The sequence below is a fragment of the Rhyacophila brunnea genome, unplaced genomic scaffold, assembly GCF_057557595.1.
Source record: "Rhyacophila brunnea isolate RB1 unplaced genomic scaffold, BYU_Rbru_1.0 scaffold_16, whole genome shotgun sequence".
NCBI classification, from domain to species: Eukaryota; Metazoa; Arthropoda; class Insecta; order Trichoptera; family Rhyacophilidae; genus Rhyacophila; species Rhyacophila brunnea.
The window spans coordinates 25,790,584-25,811,472 of NW_028232816.1; the positions used below are offsets into that span (position 1 = coordinate 25,790,584).

The 20,889-nt window shown below is 33.0% G+C and overlaps 1 protein-coding gene across 6 annotated transcripts in view; it reads left to right on the top strand.

Moving 5' to 3' along the window:
* Hil (peptidase hillarin) overlaps positions 1–20,889 on the top strand; it is a 154,623-nt gene that overhangs the window by 73,052 nt on the left and 60,682 nt on the right. For all 6 annotated transcript variants that reach the window (XM_085943378.1, XM_085943377.1, XM_085943376.1 and 3 more), the window contains exon 4: positions 1,138–1,349. In XM_085943378.1, the coding sequence (XP_085799504.1) occupies positions 1,138–1,349 (212 nt within the window). The remainder of the gene's footprint in view (positions 1–1,137; positions 1,350–20,889) is intronic.

The following is a 20,889-nucleotide window of genomic DNA, read 5'->3' on the forward strand; positions in this document are numbered from 1 at the left end:
CAATCCGCAATAAAGAATACATTATGTTAAGAGTAAAATGAATTAAAACTACTAAGTGGTAGATAGAAACTGATTAAAATACCTCGTCTACGTTCTGCATACGTGTCTACGACTGTGCGGCGTCCAATTGTCCGGAGTCCAGTCGTCCCATTCCCTTCCTGGAGCCCTTTGCCGTACAATTGCCGTTACATTTTTGCAGAAACGTTTAATTGTGTAGGTAACTTTGAAAGAATATTTTTCAGTATTTTTTATATAAGTAAATATGATGCATTAGTTTGGATTGGAGATTTTAGATTCCTAAATAGGCAATTTATCTATTTTGCGTTAATTCTTCAATTTGTCATCCTTTGGTGGTAAGTGCCGCTCTTTGTTGGTACACAGCATATTACGTAGGTAGGTAATTCATATAGTTCAAAGTAAAATTCAGTTTTAGTAATTAAATGTATTATAATTCTTAGTTATATTATTGGATTTTTTTTCTTGCCGCCCGGGTGATACGTACTCCCAAAACCCTCACTTGGCGCAGCTCTAATTACGGAGGTTCTTAAGCCACGAAATGCTGCGTCTTCATTTGCTACGTATACCGTTGATATTCCCTTTGATAATGAGTTGTGGAATGCTATAACTTTGTTGTCTCATAATTTGCCTGAGGTACTGAAGTTTTCTGGTTTTGATACCACGCGGAGCTTCTCTATCTCTCCCTATTCATTTGAGAACGTCAACATTTGTCACTCAATGAATAAAATTGATTGATTGATTGATTATCGATTAAATTTAATAATATATATGTACATCAAACATCAACTTTTGTAGTTACGTTTATATGCAAACTTGTTGAAAATTACATATTAGGTGTTTAATAATTCATTTTATTTCTCATAGTAATGTGTTGTTCTAGTAATTCTATTCGTGTTGGGACGTAAGCATTTATATGTCCCTGGAGTTTAAAGAATTTGGACAATACATCATAACAATCACACCACGAAAGCCTTAACTCTCCATAATATTTCATGACTTAGCGTGTATTGGTAACAGTATCATCTACCGAATTCGAGTCGTAATATAGTTAACAATAACTTCAGCTATTTTTTAAAACTTTTATGAAAAGTATATTAAATTATATATTTTTTTCACCAGGAAATGGCCACAGAGGACACACGAATGGCAACTCCAGTCAAAACGGACCACGCAGTCCAAGAGATGAACCTCCTCCGATCGTCGCGTCCGTTGCCCATCACCAATATGGAAGATTCGACGCTAGCGCCCTTCATATTGCGCATGCTCTCAAGCAAACGGAGCTGCAAAGGGCGTACGCCAGGTCCCGCGAGAAGCCTATCGACTGTTACTTGGTGAGTAATTTTTATAATATTGATTTGAGTTTTATCCTACAAATTATTTAAATCAACACACAATGTTCCGTCTTAAAGCTTGACCATTTTTTTGACCATGTTCGATTTATGAAGATCATAATATGAGAATCCACAGAGTAGACTAGAGGTTTGTATTAACAGATTTTTGTTTTTACTAGAAATGGATGTCAGCCACTTTCTTAACCTACTACTATGACTCAAATACAAATTTAAAAAAAAAAGTAAGTATGTGTATTTCCCAGACACAGGATTCGAACCTGGGACCCATGACGTTATAAGCCGACGCTTACGCCGCTAGTGTAGGTACTATTTTAGTCGTATAATTTAATCAAATTAGGTAGCAAATACTTACTATGCAGTTAGAAAACAACCCTTCCGGCCAACAAGTATATTGTAAATAGATTATTTTTCACACATTGTTTTTTTTTCAAACATTGGCATTATAATAAAAATATACTTAATGAAAATTAATTTTGAAAAAATACTACTAACATTATTGATTGAATGAACTTAAGTTTAATGAGTTGTTTTGCATTGCAGATTTGTTTATAGTAACCTCCACAGTTCATACAAATTATAGTATATTATATAAAAATCGTAAGCATTTAAACAGAATTTTAGATTCATTAAAATAATAAATTCCATAAATTATTAGAAGTGCAGATATTATGACACATCCAAAACGTCAGTGTGTATACCATTGAAAACATTGTGCGATGCTTTTTTGGCACGGTGTATGTCCGTAGTTATATCAAACCATTTGTTAGAGTTTTACTATCAAACCTTTTCTTCTTCTTAAACTGTGCTACATCACAAACTGTGGACTCCGTTTCCGCTGCTCCCCTCCAATTATGTAGGTACTTAGTGCAAAGTCTCAGTTTTCAATAAACATATTCACTCCACGATATCAATCAAGCATCTTCTTTGGCATTCACGAGTCATTCAATCGTTGTAAATATGCCATATCAATTATAGTAATATTATACATATAGAGCATGGCCCCCACATCTTGAAGCGGGCCCCAAGGTCATAATCTTTGGCGGGCCCCCTACCCATCGCTAGGGTTAAAGGCAGTGGGACGCTTTACAGAACCGTTATAATATAAAGAATGTTGTGAAACTTTATAATGTTAAGACTATAGGCAAATTTCTGAATGTATTTTGTCAACCCGTCACCACGGGCCTCCCCAGAGCCCGGGCCCCCAGGCTAGAGCCCTGTCAGCCCCCCCCCCTTGTGGGGGCCATGATATGGAGAGTCAAGGATTCTTGTATAGATTATACAGTTTGTCATTCCATTCACAGGTCCATAGATGATTTTCATAATTCGCAGTCATTCTTTTGAACCTATCCAGTAACTTGTCCAAAATTCAACTCCGTATGGTACCACTATATGGACGATTGTTTTGTAAATCTTAGGTCTTAGAAACGGTATAAGGTAGAAGTCATTTATATTCCATGCTACCATTCGTTTGGTGATTTTCATACATTTTTCATTGCTACCTATATTATCAAATTTAGAAAACTTTCAACGAGAAATATGTATTGAAACTAGTTAAGTATTTTAAAACTCTTACTGTGAATAATTTTCCATCAACTTCTTTCTTTTCGTTTGTAGTGCCCGGCACTATTGACAAAAACAAATAGAACGCATAATATTGTTAACAATATAATACAAACAAAAACAGGATACCTGTCATATTTATAGGTTAGTTTGTCTAGTATTGTGTATTTATTCCAATTGTATATTGAACGGATGTTTTTCAATTTTTAATGCCCATATCGAATTACAGCAAACAATCAAAAATTAACACGGACTCGACAATGTTTTTCGTTTCTATAATATGTCAATGTTACATTCTGATGGTCAGTGATGCGTAGTCTTTTTCAAAATACGAACACCAAATTATTTTATATTGTGTCGCATAAAAAACTACATACGACTAATACGTTTATAGTTGTACCTGCTTATTTTTGGCGTAGTAAGTATTCTTTTATTTAACCAAATTTAATTATTTAAAATTACTTGTTGGTGAATACCATATAAGTTTATTATAATATACAATATACTATTACATTCATCAATCAATCAATACTTCATTTTTTTTGTCTCATGCTCATAGAGACCTCAACGAAAATACAAAACCTTTTTATGTATAGTATATTGCACTATTATTTTCCATCAATAACTATAACTCACATATACTAACAGGCCACGGAGTACTAAAAGCCTATCTAAAATGATTTCAATCGAGAAACGATGATTGCTTTCCATGTGACGGCTACACATTACAAACTGTTTGGCATGTCATTAACGACTGCCCAATACTATAAAAAGAGCAATGAGCTGTGTAGAGTATAGACAATAATTATAATCACAACATCGACTTCCAAACACCTCACGAAACACTAAACAACAAAATAATACGAGAGCACTACACAAAATATTTAATTTTGGCCATAAAGAAAATTAAAGACAAATAAAGGAATATAATTAACTGCACACTTCACATAAAAACTGTAATCGAACAAATTTTTCAATATTTCCATAAATGTGAGTATGTAAATGACTCTCTCAACTACCTTGTACAAAAAAATAATTAATTATTTAAAACTTTTGGTGTGGGGCGGCCGCCCTTAAGGAAGCTCTGGTAAGAACTATGTAAAGCAATGTGATTTTGTATTCGTTCCTCTGATCATGGTTCAGTGCATATTTCTTTAAATTATTCTCTATACCGGCACGAGCAAATAAATGCATTTATGAGGCAAAAAAACTACTTGAGACTTTCAATTCAAGCAGATTAAATTCAGCGCGTGTGCCATTGGTTGGTCGCATCTGTTTGTAAGTTGTGACCTTGTTGTCCGCATTGGCACAGTGGTGACAGTGTACCACTCACGACATCCGACAGTAAAAACGTGATAAGATTAATTCGAAGACTAAATTGTAATTTTTTAATTTATCGAAGCATTTCACTTGAATCTGTATGCAAATTATTCCATACAAACAAACACGCCGCTGAAATCCATGCCGTACACCGGTTGAATTTCTAATGTTATCCGGATGTGGGCATAGGAATCTATATTTACACATTTCTACATATTCAAAAATACTCGCACGCCTGGCATAAGAAAACGTACGTTTTTTTATCAACCAATGAGGTTTGTTATTATCGCTGTGCTCATGGAGACGTTCTTACAAACGTAATTTGTAGGTACATTGCCCATCTTCAGTTTGGTCAAACGCGATACATAATCTAACAGGCTGAAAACCCCTCCATACTAATTAAGCGATACCTCGTTTGCTGCATACCGTTTAATAATACACTGACCCAGTGGCGAAGGGTAGAGGTCGGCTGTTAAGATTCGACATAAATAGTGCACATTAAGCTTTGTCAGTCATGCGTATTGGTTTTCATCGTGTTGGATCTTAACAACCTACCTCCACCCTTTGCCGCTGCCGGCTGACAAATGAATGACTCCGAATGCTTACGAACTATAAGAACATGTGTAGGTATCCATCAAATCTGTGTAAATTTTGCTAAAGGCCTGTACTATATAGTAAATCACATTAAACTTTGTCAGTCATGCGTATTGGTTTTCATTGTGTCGGATCTTAACAGCCTACCTACGCCCTTCGCCACTGCCGGCTGACCAATGAATGACTCCGAATGCTTACGAACTATAAGAACATGTGTAGGTATCCATCAAATCTGTGTAAACTTTGCTAAAGGCATGTACTATATACTAAATTAATGGTATTAATACTTTTAATACATAAATATATAAATATTTGCGTATATAAAAGTAGGTAGGTATTATTTTCAGACTTATTAATTAATAATAAAAAAGTTATCCACGCATCCATAATGAAGGTATTCTTAAACCGTCGGGTAAATCATTTTCGTGTTATGCAAATTGTTTCCTATTGGTTCAAGGAACCACCACAATATAATATTATAATACATATGCCTGATAGGTACGTGTATAATTTAGTTAATAACATTTTTTCAGTGCGTAATTCGAATGACAGCAACGCTACTTTCATTTGTGTTGTTAATCTGTCATAGACTTCAAAATAATGTTTAAAACTAAAACTGCGCATCATTTTTGAGCATTGAAAAATTATATTCAATTAATAAGGTAAGTAATTATTATTGTATTTGGGCGGGTTTCAAGTCTACCCGTGCGGTGAAGTCTCTTTTCCCATAACGCGTCAATCTAATGAAAATACAATATGACTCTGCCGTCTGCTTACATAGTTATGGTATGTAGATATTTGCTTGTATATACAAACTAGTTGATATGAATGTATTCAATATCAATAGTAAACATGTTTTTTAAATAATGAGCGTTAAGTTCACCATCTACGATGGCCTAGTGCGTAGATCGGCTGTCTTTGCATAAATCAGGAAGTTGGTCCCAGGGAACTTACAAATAATGAGAACTGAAATACCTAACGGGTATGGAGAAACAGGCAACCGATCTCGAGTGTTGAAGAATATGGGATAAATTTAAACACGTGTCAAGATTACGGTTGTCCTTCGTTCTGACAACTGCTCGTTTTATGCACTGACGCTCATTTAGTATTGGTGTATTTGAATGTTTCAACACGCACTATATAATGTGTGGTTCATTTTCGCAGGATAATCACACATTCAAAACCCTGCGTCAAAATGTAGTGTATTAATATTGGGGTATACCTTATCCTTATCGGAATTATATTTATTAATCTATTCTGGGCTATAAATATTATGAAGACGTAGGTCGCGAATTTAAACCTGCGGCAGGTTAAAAATGCACTTAATTTTTTTTATGTATAATTAATCTAGTACCAGGACTCCCTTTATCTAACTTGGTTCATTTTTGCTTCAATTTTATACATTTTAGCTCCATCTCTATAGATAAAAGAAGGTTTTTTCAACATCTTTCTTTTCAAATTAGACTGAAAATCGTCAAATAAAATGATAATATGTAATAATACATTATACATTCCGAAATTCGTTTCGCACATAGCTAATAATCTATTTTAGCGAAGTATTTTTTAACTCAACAATGAATAAAGGCTATGGAAGAGATATAAACAGGTATTAATACCTATCTAGGCTACCCTGTTTAATTGTTCGTGCAGTAACAAAGTGAAGTTCGGGGTCATCAGCCTTAAGTTTTTCTTATATCATGCCTTCCTCGTATTATTAGATCAGATGTTCCTAACAATCCTTATGTTAAATACAATCTAGAACAAATATTTTATTAAATTATAACCAATAACGCATGCGCCTACCTTATATATATTTTTTAAATTTATTTGTGTCAACAAACACAAAATCCATGAGTATCTGCTTTCCAATTGCTTAATTTATGCAAACCAATTATCTTGTTAATTTTTCATTTATGTTATTATGATATATCTGATGTGTTTATAAAATTATATTTTGTGCTAACATTAAAATTGTGACTGTAATTTAACTGTTGAAAGCGAAATATTTTTTTAATGCATCTACAATTGGTGACGAAGTAAAATAAGGATTAGTAATTATTTCAAATGTGATGTTTTCATCGAATCTACATTCCGACTCTAAATATAATATGTAAATACAATTTCTTTTATAGGAACATTTAAATATTCTGGCAATACTTACAAAATTACTATCACAATAATAGCAATTACAATTCGGTATCTTATTCGGGATAACCTAATCTAACCTAACTACAAATAATTACAAGATAAAAAGAACTTTTTATATAAGTACAACGTTTTTAAATTTTCTGTTGAATCATATAAACTTGACTTGACTAGCTTAAACGATCAAAAAAATTGTACTTGATAGAAATACTAAATAATGAAATGTCATTCCATATTGATTTCCATAGTAACGCACGTATATATTAATAATAATTTAGTTGCTAGGACCCCCTAGCAAACAATAATGGTATCGAAATAACTTTTCATACAAAACAGAATTAACTAGAAATGAATTCAATTCTACTTAAAGATGGCTAAAAGTATTAAAAAAATGCATTGGCATCGTGTTCTGATATATTCTAAAAGTTTCAAATGTCTATCTAGTCGGGAAGTTAGTTAAAAATTGATTGCAAGATTTGTACCGGACAAACAACCACCGGACAAATAAGAATACGACCTAAGAAAAACTAACGTTGTAAAATGCATCTTTTTAATTAACTATGGTTTCGATAATGCCGTAATCATATTTATTGGTGACACAAAGCTCTACATCGTACATCCATTTACAAGATATAACTGAGTAAAGTGTGCTTTATTTAATGAATTTCATAGTAGCAAATTCTCCATTTGCGTTTATCTCAAAACTGTGCTATTGTAGATAGGCCGCTGTGATCCTAAACCCCCGAATTTGTGCATATTATCTATGATTACAATGCTGGCAATTACCAACAAGAAATTACCAACTTTGTCGAAAAGCCACAAACTAATCTAATTATATATTACATTATTTTGAATAATATACTTACTTAATATATAAAATATTTTAGGAACTTATTTTTGTTTTTTTTTTATTTAAGATTTTTTTTTTAATAATTAAAAAAATCTTCACTCATTTAACATGCGTTCATGAATAATTATGCATATAGGCAAATTTTGCCTTTAATATTTGTAAGCCCGGACGCACATTCAAACTCGTCTCGACTGCGACGCTACGAATTTATCGATATGAGTTTATTTTCATTCACAAAACAAACGTCATTTAATGTAATGCCGCATATAACCTCACGTCGGTGGGACATTTTTGGTAGAAAAAAACATCTGATAGTCGCGTGAAACAAATTTTACGGGGCGCAGGGCAGGTACAATAATAAAATTTCACGGAAGGCAGATATGTACAAGCTGTTTTTTCATTCGTTTCGACTAGCCACGTGACGTCACGGTACCGGTATGGCCTCGCCTGTGCACATGGAAGAGAGTTGCAATATTGCGCTCGGTTTTGATTTATGACCGTATCCCAGTCGCGTCGATTGTCAATGTGCGACCGGGTTAAATATCCTGCTAAGACGAATTCGATGTCCTTAATAATTCAAGTATCAGATCTTTTGATCAAATAAACCAATATTGCAATGTAGAATATGCGATATTAATTAACAATATACCCATGCAAAATGTCAACTTTGACAAAAATATAATAATATTAATACTATCAACCGAAGATACCTACTTGATGGAATTCAAATTTAAATTCTAATGGATTTAAGTTTTGTCTATTACATTTTAGTAATAATTTGAGTAATTTGGGTAATCAAATTGAATAGTATAAAACTTAAATCCATCAGAATTTAAAAATAATACATAAATAATAATACATAAAATATTACTGTCAAAATGCCTGCCATAATATGTTATTTACTGTCTACATAATATTTTATCGTACTCCTTTATTAGAAATAAAAAAAATCCGAATTAAAAATTAGCTACTTATAATAAAATTATTTATTTATTAATTAAATTAACAGTCTAAGGATCTCTGCAACAGTTATGTGATAATTTCTCACCCGCATCATCATGTTATTAAAGCAGTACTCCCGACATAGTGTTTCATTATCAGTTTGAATTGTTTAGAAACTAAATGGTGTATGTCAAACTATTTCCATACTGACTTACACTTTTTAGCATCTGCATGGTTCAGTTATACCTGACAGTCGAATATGACGTGCCTATTCCTGAATTTATTGCAAGTTGTGATAATATTGGCATTATAAAAATCGTCATATTTTCTTATAGGGAAATTTACAGATATATATTGGTATACAAGGAGAAATGTATGAAACTTTCACGTTAAACGATAATATTGTTTAGTATCCACAAGTCTTTGTAACCATGATCGCTTTGTGTGTATAATACCTACGCATTATATTATGTAAATCTATAAACCAGTGGTGAATAATACCTGCTGATAGGAGACTGGCCAAGAAGATCTGGAAAAAAGCGAACAAATCAAAATATACACAGATAATATTGTTTTTTTTTAATTTAAAAAATATATATATTTACATATGTAGATATTTATTTTTTATAACACTACAACAGGCCAAAAGGCCAAATGACAGTAGTGTATTTAGCAATATAAATGGAACGACACAAACATGAACCCTCCAAACCAAGTGCCCCGCACCACACTCGGTCTTAATCGACCATATCACTAGGCCCTACGTTTGAATATGAAGCATAAGCAGTTGTTTATGCCTGGGAGTGTCTCAGGACCGACCCAAGACTGAAATCGTTACGTTCTCAAGTAAGCTTTGACTGAGTTTACTAAAAGACGTAATTTAATAAAAAAAGTGCCATGGGAGAGAAAGGCGCGGAGAAGTAACAGAACAAAGCTAAAACAATACGGACGAAGAAACTATGTGAAGAGATCTTCACGTCCGCATAAATATAAATGGAGCATTTACAAACACCCAGTATTTGAGAAAATCACATAAATATATTGTGACCTCACCGGAACCGAACCCGGAGCTCCCGCGTGAAAGCCAGCGCCTTACGTACTGCATCACGAGAGCCGTAGACAATGTAACAGAAAGATAAAACCGCCAGTGTTAGATTATAATTATTATCATATTATCACACCTTTCGCTTCAAATATACAGTTTTATTTTTCATGTATACCATAAGCTTGTTCAACCATAGAATTGTTTATATTATTTTTGTTGACCGCGATAATCGTTAGGTTTCTTTAATTTTAAGATGTTTTACTGCCTTATATAAAATAGATAAAGACACAAGCAAATATTATTTTTTACTATTAGTTAATACATATTTCAAGGTAAACCTTAAGCCTATACTTCAGCTGAGGCATGGTCTAAAAAGATCGTGACTAGGCGAAGCGCGGATTGTGCAAATGACGCGAGCCGAACGAAATATAATTTGTCATAAAAATTCAACATGCGTCCTTTTAATGTTATGTTTATTATTATATTTGTAATATAATAGTATATTCATTGACATGTTTTCTTTTTCAAGTACATACGTAAAGTTTTTTAGTCATCTTTACACGATTTAAGAATATATTCCTCCGACGCCATCACAAAACAAATTGACATGCTCACACCTCGACTGTCACGTCGCTATAGGATTTGTTTCCCGAATATCCATTTTTGTCGAAATCGACATTTTAATGCAGTTCAATTTCTTTTATCGAACTCTACCGAAATCATTTATAAAAACATTATATTTTTATCTAGGATCAGAGATATTTTTTTAAAAAAACCCGAATACGCCATGTTAAGTTACAATTACTCCGTGGTGTTTGTTCTCCCGAATGTCCAACTATTCGTACCTGAATATCCAAGTTAATTTCGGTCGAAATATATCTCTGGCTGAGTGTTTATTTCCCGAATATGACTTTAGCCAATAAAACCGCGCTCACGCCGTGCATCTCGCTCCCACATTCACGCTGTCTAGCTCTAAAACAATCACGCCCACTTTCATATTTTTCGGCCGTCCGGAGACTTCTTTCAAATTTCGTCTTATTGGTATTGTTTTTAACGTTACTATTGTTTTAATAGTGAATTCATCAAATTTGAAGAGATCATTCATAGCTGATACATCACCAGTTCGCCCTGAACTTACAGTAGAGTTGTGGAAGTGAGTATTTTAACCTAAATAACTGCATTTTGTTTTGATAAATGACACAAAATCCCAACGGTTATATGAATTCTACAGTATGACCCGGCAACTACTATGACGTAAAAAATAATTATTATTTCAAATTATTATTAATCTAACATTGTTTGTCTTTATTTTACTTTTAATCTAGGTATTTCTATGAAAATAAAGGCGATGCTATTATTTATTTTTGAATACGCTGATAGTTAATTTAATTTTATATGTATGTTAGTAACTATTTATTTGGTGGATATTATATACTTAGGATATTAGTACCTACCTAATATTAGCAGCCAATGGTAATTAATTTATACATGCTATTATTTTGTGTTGTTATTCCTTACAATAGTAAATATATAATATTTATTTGGTGGTTTGTAATAAGTTTAATTGTCAATTATAGAAATATATAGATATAATAATATACAGATATATATAAATAGAATTTTTTTTTTTTGGAAAAAGTATTCATATAAAATTGTTAGCAAGTACGAGTAAGTACCATCATAAAATATTGGAGAAATGACCGTGACGTCGGTTAGTAATTGAAGTAGTAGATGCCTTATAATATATTTTCCCAGAAGTGATTTAAAAAAAATTATATAAGTATGTTCAATTATTAGAATGGTACATTCGTAAATCTTGTGAATTATTCGTTCAATAAAAAAATAGTTAATTACTTAAAAACTATTTTATTACTTAATCCGGAAAAAAACCGAAAAAGCGATTGCCGCATGTTATTATTACATACGAACTTGGGTAATTACGATCATTTAGTATTTAAATGGTAGAGGTAATTATTAACAATTATCGTGTAAATAAATAGAACATTTGAGGCGCGTACTTTTTGACCACTCAGTAATCCGTGGGCCGTGCAGCAATACGCTACGGTCTTAAATCCCGAACGTCCATGTTTTGTCCCAAATATCCATTATTCTGAGAGAGCGCTAAAAATTTCCCGAATATCCACAGTGAGTACTTGTAAATAAAACGCATTTTCTGTGCATTTAATGATTTATACCAGTATACTATTCTTCGAATCTATTCTTAGATAATGTTGCAATCATACAGTATAGAAAGAATGATTGATACATCTACTGATATTAAAATATACGACAATGGGAAACAAATCCTATAGCGACGTCGTCAGTCTCCGATTGGCGACGACTGCGAAATTTCGTTCCACATACTGTTGAAAATTATTTGCCGTTTCACTTATGTTCGCTCTTAAATAATCATTTGCAAGTACGTCCTCGCCACTGCTATAAACATATATTATAGTATAATACATTTATTATGTATGTAATTAAATTAATCACTCAATCAAACTTCAGCTGTTCAAGTTTAATGCCTAATTAGTCGCATTCTCATATAACTGCTCTCGATGCTAAATAGTGTGTAAAAATTACTGGCAAAGATAATAATAATACATCTTCGTATTACCTACATGTGAGGAAGCATTCATATATGACCATTTTTCATTATTTTCTTATTTGTAATATATAGTTCTGAAGATAAACATATTAGAAACTAAAACTGCAAGCGATTCATGATTGAAAATGTCTATTATTATACCTACATATTTAAGAAAATATGTAAATTATTATGCACCTAACTATATTGCCGAAGGAACATTATGAACTTAATATAATGTGCAGCTATATAAATTTACTAGAATCTGTTGATAGTTATTCGGTTAACAACTTGAGTCTATGCCGTAGATCTAAATTATATATAAATAATTATATTATATTGATTTAAGAACAGGTATTACAGTATGTGTATTATTTATAAAATATAAACACTTCCGGTTTAGTATTTATTCAGAGTTCATGGAGATTAATCAACAATAACAGAGAATTCTTCAAACGGTACACGAAAACATATTATCAATATGAGATGACTCGCTCGACCAAATAATCAGATGAACTTTCCAAATGATTAGTTCAGTTCAGGTATACATTTGACAACTAGAAACCACACTTATCACTATAAATATAAATCAATAACATTATTAATGGACAACGCACTCAGTACAGTAGGTAGCAAGTAAATTCGCGCATAGCGCCATTCGCACATGTATAGGTAGACGTCACGCAATTTCCATTATGCGATATCACGCATCGGGAATTTATAGCAATATCACCTTTATTGTAATGGCGTTAGAACAGATTATGCCATTCGGCAGACCCGTGAAGTGAGTGTCATTTTTTTCCCCAGATGATTCGTCCATATATTAATGTCATTGCTATAAATAAACGAATATCGATAGTGCGAGATACTTAGTTTCAAAATAGAGGACCTGTATGATCAAAAGGGTAAGAGCTAATCAGACTAAGCTGACTGGCTAAAAGTGTGAGAGATAAAATTACGGAGTTAAATCCTAATCCGTCAACATAGCGCTTGCGGCGGCTAGCCAATGGGCCGCGCCATCTATGGGTCTCTTTTCGAAGTCACACCTCTACAGTCTTAATTTAATCCTGTGATCATTTGAACCCGTAACACTGTAGGAAGAATAAAACAAACTTTGTTATATGTGTAATATAATTTGGCTACAATTGACTAAAAAAAAAGACTAAAAATCTAAATCTAGTCTCAAGCCACCAATCCGCCCTAATAAAAATAGGTACACATGTACACATATATTGACAGTTTATACTCTCGTAAATATTTGTCCATGTATTGTTAAATTTTATCATTTTTCTTTTTTGTAATATTTAAAATATCAACAACAACAAAACTGGTGTTGCCCGGTAACAAAAAAGTCGTTCTGTAAGCGTCCATTTGATTCACGCCTTTAAGTAATTCACTTTTACATAAAGCTACATTATTTAACATTGGTAAGTCAAAGTCAAATTTCACATTATGACTAAAATAAAAATGATTACGTTAACTTTATTATATTACGTAGGTACCTACTATAATTTTGGCCTCAATTAAATAAAAATCCTCCAAAGTATCTGGACAACCTCTAGATATTCATTAATAATACCGTAAAAATAGAAAACGGTATATGAAATCAACCTTCATGTAATACTGTTTTATATCCATTTTGGTTAATTATGCACCCCCCTGATTTCGTCTGTGATTTTGCATTTTTAATTTACACTGCCGGACAATATGATATAGCAACATTTTTGAAAGGTGAGTGCGATTGGTTAGGAACCTGCGCCTTCTATTAATTTCATTAGTCAGTTTTCAGTAGGTATAATAAAAATTAATACGAGTTAATATTGTATTTTTCTAACACAGCCTATGTCTACTCATGGTTGCCTAAATACTTCAAATTATTTTTCATTAATTATATTTATTAATGTTAGTAACTATTACCTAATTAATAAGAATTAGTTATATAAAACACATTCTTTATGGAAAAATAAATAAAACATTTAAAAAAATCTTATGTATACTCGAATCCTATTCGGTTTAAGATTTTTCTAGGATTTTTCAAACAAATATATTACAGGAGCTTTTCAAAATTGTGTATTTTCAATAAAAAAGAATGCTACATTCTTAAATATTTTGTATCTTTTAAATTATCTACCGATGTCGATGTGGCAATTTGACTTCAAGTATATCGCTGTTCTGCGTCAAGTTCTGAAATATTTTTCTTTATATTATGTACAAAAGCTGTACTTAACTCATTTCCAGCAATATTTTATATATCACAGACTAAATTTCTCTGGGATACAAAATTATTTCTCTAATATTACAGATTTATTATTTATTAAACTTTCAAAATAATACTTATAACGTATTTTTTATGAAATACCATTATATTTCTTTAAATATATCTAAACCACGAAACCTTTATTTTTATTTTATTATAATAATACATATTTTCAGTTTTATGAATCATCGATTGATTTATATCGACTGTATAAAGGAAAAAGAACTTAACCCTCGGTTTTTTTTTCAAAATATGTAGGTTATTAGAATATAATGACGTTGTACAGTGTACATGACAAAATACACGTTGTGTCCAGAGGATGTAAGTTGCAAATGTCGATGTATTATCTAAATTTAGTTGGTATTTAGTGAAGTCAAGTGAAGTGGGAAAAACGACTTACCATCATTTTTGTTGGTTTTTCTTGTATATTGTATTAGGATTCGAAGCTTCTTTTTCCGCTATTAGCTAAAACTCTTCAGCACGGTGATTCAATGGAGTTTGCCAATCCTGTATCGAGGATTAGACTATTCCAGCTATCTATGTGTTTCTGCTTCACAACAATATACATGGTTTTATAGAGTTGCTATCTGACCGGACACCTGCATACAATTTGAATTTTATTATCTTTAATTACATTTGCCATGCACAAAGCGTGACTTTTGTTTTGCCTTAAAAATGAACACAAAATAATATTCAAAGCCAACACACAAAATGTTACATCACCGAAATTTATAAATACAAATAGATGACATAAGTGATATAACTCTACATTCATTGTAGCGTAAGCAGATTCGTAGAATTATAATTAAACAAAATTTATTGTGTGATAATAGGTTAGTTCATATTTTCGACGTCGGTTTTTTTCATTGACAATTATTATTTATGATCTAGACTGGATGCTGAGACTTTTCTCGTATACATAACACGAGGAACACAGTTTCTTTTGTGATTCGTGTACGTGAGAAGATAGAATTCACGAAAAGCCATGGTGGTGAATGCTTATGAGATAGAACCACGATACAATAATACAAAAAAGGTGTTTTCTGTAATCATGAATAATATTTTTATAATATCATCAAATTATTCGAGTTTACGGCATATTCAAATCGTTACAGAAGTGATTTTTTCTTTTTATTCATTCTTAAACAATCCAGCAACCATAAAGTCAATAAAGGAATTATAAATTTTGAGAAAAACATGTTTGAATATAATTTATCTGTTATAATAATATATGGTGAATCAGTATATTTAGATATTGACTACTAGAATCACGTGTAAGAATTGATTTTTGGTAAATTGATAAAGAAGAAATCGAGAATAATTCTCACTGCAGAACGCCCCAATTTTGACAAGCTCCTTAATTATGTATGGTTCACCGGTGAAGTGAACGATATTAATCGTATAACGGGACCCTAATTTTAAGTTCATTGATTGATTAACATTGACCGTTTCTCCAGCGCAGTGCTTCCCAACATTTTTTTTTTAATGCAGCGTACTGAAGACTTTTTTTAAACTAATAAATTAGTGTCATTATTTTTTGAGTTGCTCCACTCCAGCTCCGCTCCGGGTAAAAAGTTTTAATAAATATTAGATGTACCTATACTTTTTCTTCGATGGCGCTACAGCTCAAGTCGAGCCCTGGCCTCCTCCACCGCTGTCCTCCAGCCGGAACGGTCCTCCGCACGTTTTTTCCAGTTCCTGATTTTTAGTATCTGGTTGGCATCTTTTGTAACATTATCACCCCATCGTGTGCGTGGCTTTCCCACTGGCCTTTTCCCTCCTGGGTTTCCTTCGAGGATCTTCTTCAGTATCCGTGACTCAGGCATGCGCTGGACATGGCCTGCCCAGTTTAGCCTCTGGAGTTTTATGAATTTGGAGAGTTTTGAATCTTGGTATAAGCGGTATAGTTCCGTGTTGTACCTAATTCTCCACTCCCCACCATCATTCATGGGTCCGTATATCCGCCTAAGGATCTTTCTCTCAAAGCAATCCACCATTTCAGCTGCTTTCACATTTAGCGTCCATGACTCGCACCCGTATGCAACGATTGTGCGTATGACGGTTTTATAGAGCCGCGTCTTAGTTTTTCTGTGGACATTTCTGGATTTGAATATGGGCAGCAATGAGAAGTACGATTTATTTGCAGCGGTTATTCGGGCTTTTATTTCTTCCGATGTACCTATACAACATTTGTAATGTTAAAAAAAAAGTAATTTTAAAATAATCGTCATTTTCATTATTAATTCTATTAAACAAAATTGTCGGCAGCAAATCGTCTCTCATTATTTGCCTCGTCTGTCAAAAAAGTAAGGTTATTTATCACTCGGCAGTGTTGCCATATTTCAAATAATTCCAGTGTTGCAAAGTGTCAAAATATACTATTTTCATTGTATTTTAGGACATTTAAATTTAATAATAAAAAAAAACATCCGGAGCAGTGGAGCACTACAAATTTTCGGTGCTTCGGCTCCGCTCCTGATCCGCGTCAAACGCCATTGCTCCACTGCTCCTACACTCTGCTTTAAATAACCCAGATGATTTTTTTTTGAGTATGTAACGGTGTTTTTTTAATATTATGTAATATATACGTCAGAGTATGTCACATGTAACATTTAAGTAACTAATTTACAATTTTTGTGTAATACTCATAACATAAACCTAAAATTCCTAAAACTAAAAAGCCTAATTTCCATAAACATAGGTACTTATATATAAACTAATATTTATAAAACTATTGATATTCTAGATTTCCTCTAGTATATAAAATATCTCGTCCAGTTCCCTAGATGCCACAAAGATACACAAAATAGCGACTGCATTACCTCTTTGGATTTCTATGCGAATTAGCTGTCTCAGGTACTCAGTTAAATATTACTCACCTATTTTATCAGTCAAGTGACGACCGATCTCAGTCACCGGACTTTAAATCAGAGGGTCCCCAGGGTCCAATATTCTATTGTTTCTATTGTTCGACAGCAAAATAACTGCGGAATCTGATGATTCAACTGATTTACTCAAGTGAGAAGCCTTGAGTGTTTCTACTACAGTGGCATCCCAAATCATACATTTCCCTTTCCTCCATGGAATAATCGTGATGACACTCCCGACGAAACCAAAGATCGGCAGATCACGTAATTGATAAGCAATTCATTTAATAAGATACCTGCGCTTGTTTAATAGGACATATTTTATGCATGGGTCGATGCTTGAGAGAGCTAAAATTATTTTTTTGTGATATTATTATAGTGACCATCCAAAGGCGTATTTCTCTAATCGATTCGTGAGAAAATTTGAAAGGGGGCTCCTAAGAGTTAAAACCTGCCACTCTTATATAATTAATTGATATATATATAGAAGGTTTTGGTTTAAATATACCTGCATTAAGAAAATTCACATACCTACTTCTGGTCTGTTCGATTGTAAATATAAATTCACGAAAACTATTTTCTGAATATTAAATTGGTAGATATTATGCTGTAAGTGTGTACTTATGCATTACGATTTGTAAGAAAGGAGACTGTTTCAATTAAACCACGTTTGTATAATTTATACAAAATAAAAACTGCTTGAATGCTTCGATTTATTTGGAAAATTAAAATTAGATTGTTCATTCTTTATCGTAGGGGGCATCAAAATCAATCAGTTCGTTGGACCTCTACGTCACCAAACGCGCCACTGTGACAATCGTATTGACAGAAGAGTATTTATTGCCTTTTGTATAGACGGATATTATTATTTTAGATTTACAGTATCACTTTAGAATCGGTTGGGAACCTCTGCTTTAGATAGATGTTAGGTAGGTATAATATTTTATTGTTGCGTAATACAGGTGAATTCAATGACACCAATTGTTGTAAAATACATAATTTATGGGTTCGCTTTTATTCCCAACGCATCGCATTAGTTGAGTATTGGATATGGGAAAAGTGAAGTGTACAACGAACAATTGTTATTATTGTAATTAAGCTTTTTAATTAAATATACAGTAACAGTAAACTTGATTCGTCTGCTGTTTCCGACAGTATCACAGTTCGTCTAGCTGTGCCATAATATGTACGATTTGAAAATGATTGCTGTCCTGATAAATCTACGTATTAAGGCAAATTAATGTTAATCAAAAAACTGAGCTGTCATAATATAATATGAACTGTTTTATATTACAACCCCAAAGAGAGAGACAGAGATCCAGCCCGAAGATACGGGCTGCATCTTATCAAACCCTATTTATCATTAAATTGAATGGCCCCACCAAACTACGCCCGGTCTTAATCGGGCGTATCACAGAACTCTACGTTTGGTGTAAATCATTAGTATTTTTCTTTGACTGGGAATGTCTCAGCACTCGTATCGCCCGAAGTATACCAAAACTATTATGTTTGGTAAGGTAGGGTTTAATTGATTTTTAAAAACTAACCAACACCATCTGTAAATTGTAGTATTAGTTCAATAAAAACAAATACCTAGGTACTTATGACAAACAAAGTTTAATATTCACTATTTATGGCTGATCTTAACAGCCTACCTCCACTCTTCGCTATTGAGGACCAGTTACCCAAGACTAAGTTCTCCGTGCACTCAAGTGCGATTTGACTAAATTTATACGACTCTAAGTTAAAAGTGCACACGGGAGATAAGGAATACATTTATTTTATTATTATTATTATTTCATGTCCGATCCTAATAGGGTCATATGGGCCTCCACAGAGTGGAAGTTTGTATTAACAGATTTTATTTTTACGAGAAATGGATGTCAGCCACTTGCTCAACCTATTAGGTCCATACTCTGACTCATACATGGAAAAACAATATGTGTATTTGCCAGACCCAGGATTCGAACCTGGGACCCACGAAGTAACAGGCCAACGCTTAAGCCGCGCGGCCATCCTGGCCATACTGCCGTAAAACACCACTATTCAGAATGCAAACGCTGGACTGGCGGCAAATTTTGGTTTCGAAATAGCTGTGAGTCCCTCGTTTGAGAGTTTTAGGTCGTTCCAGCAAAATTTAAAAAATGCTTAATATAAAAAGCTATTACAAAACTGTGGGACAATCTAAATAAAGAGATCTTCACGTTGACAATATGGATGTAAAGCATTAATATTCATCAATATCATAGTCATAACATTCATAACCATACTATACCTATATCGATGTAGTTTTTGGCAACCGAATTTCAACGTAGCCCATACAGACTGCAGCGCCAAACCCTATGTATCAAAAATCAGTACATCGTAGTAGGTTTATGAACACACAAATTCAGTGTATTTTATATGACCGGACAAAACAGAACATGACAAAACAGAACAGTGACAAAACAGAACAGCCAGAAGAAAAATGAAACATTAATTTGTGTGGAATATATTTAGGTTAGGTTAGGTTAAGTTAGGTTAGGTTAGCTTAGGTTAGGTTAGGTCATTATTTCGTTGTACCTAGTCACCCAATCATTTTGAACATATTATATTGATTAAGATGAGATACCCTAAGCTTGCCGGCAAAGTCCCGTTTATTTGAGACTTTCTAGCGATTAGGAATGTAGAAATTAGGTATACAATTTGATTTATTATGGCGTATTGAAAATCTGTGCTATTAAAAATCTATCAATATAATAGAGATAGGACAATTTCAATATTAAATTTATATTTTTCCTGAAAGTTCATAGTTATATTTATCGTTGTTCTGTTTTGTCACTGTTCTGTTTTGTCATGTTCTGTTTTGTCACGTTCTGTTTTGTCATGTTCTATTTTGTCATTGTTCTGTTTTATCATGGAACCGACGTTTTTACTTGAGAGTTATATTAAGATCCGTCTGTGTGTGACCATTAAAATAAACACTACCTGTTCGCGAAGCACTCCGGAGGTCACGGACCGTGATTTTCGCGGGATTTTTCACGGTATTAAGCATCGGTCATAATGTACCAACCATTGCATAATTGACCACCAACCACCGGTGCACTTCAATATTACGTGGATATTGTTACCTATAATTTAACCTTTATATTAATGAAATATCTATATAAATGTCACTATATAGACCAGTATGTCCCGGTTTCATCGTCGTTCAGGAGGCGCTCGCTTCTTATTTAGAAAAGTACCAGAATTATTAAAATTAAAAATTATTAATACTGTAGCATAATTTCGGGATTTTACGTGTGATTTCTGTTTGAATTAATCTACAATTCTATTACTGTCTATTAACACTCAGTGGCGTCTCATGGCACAA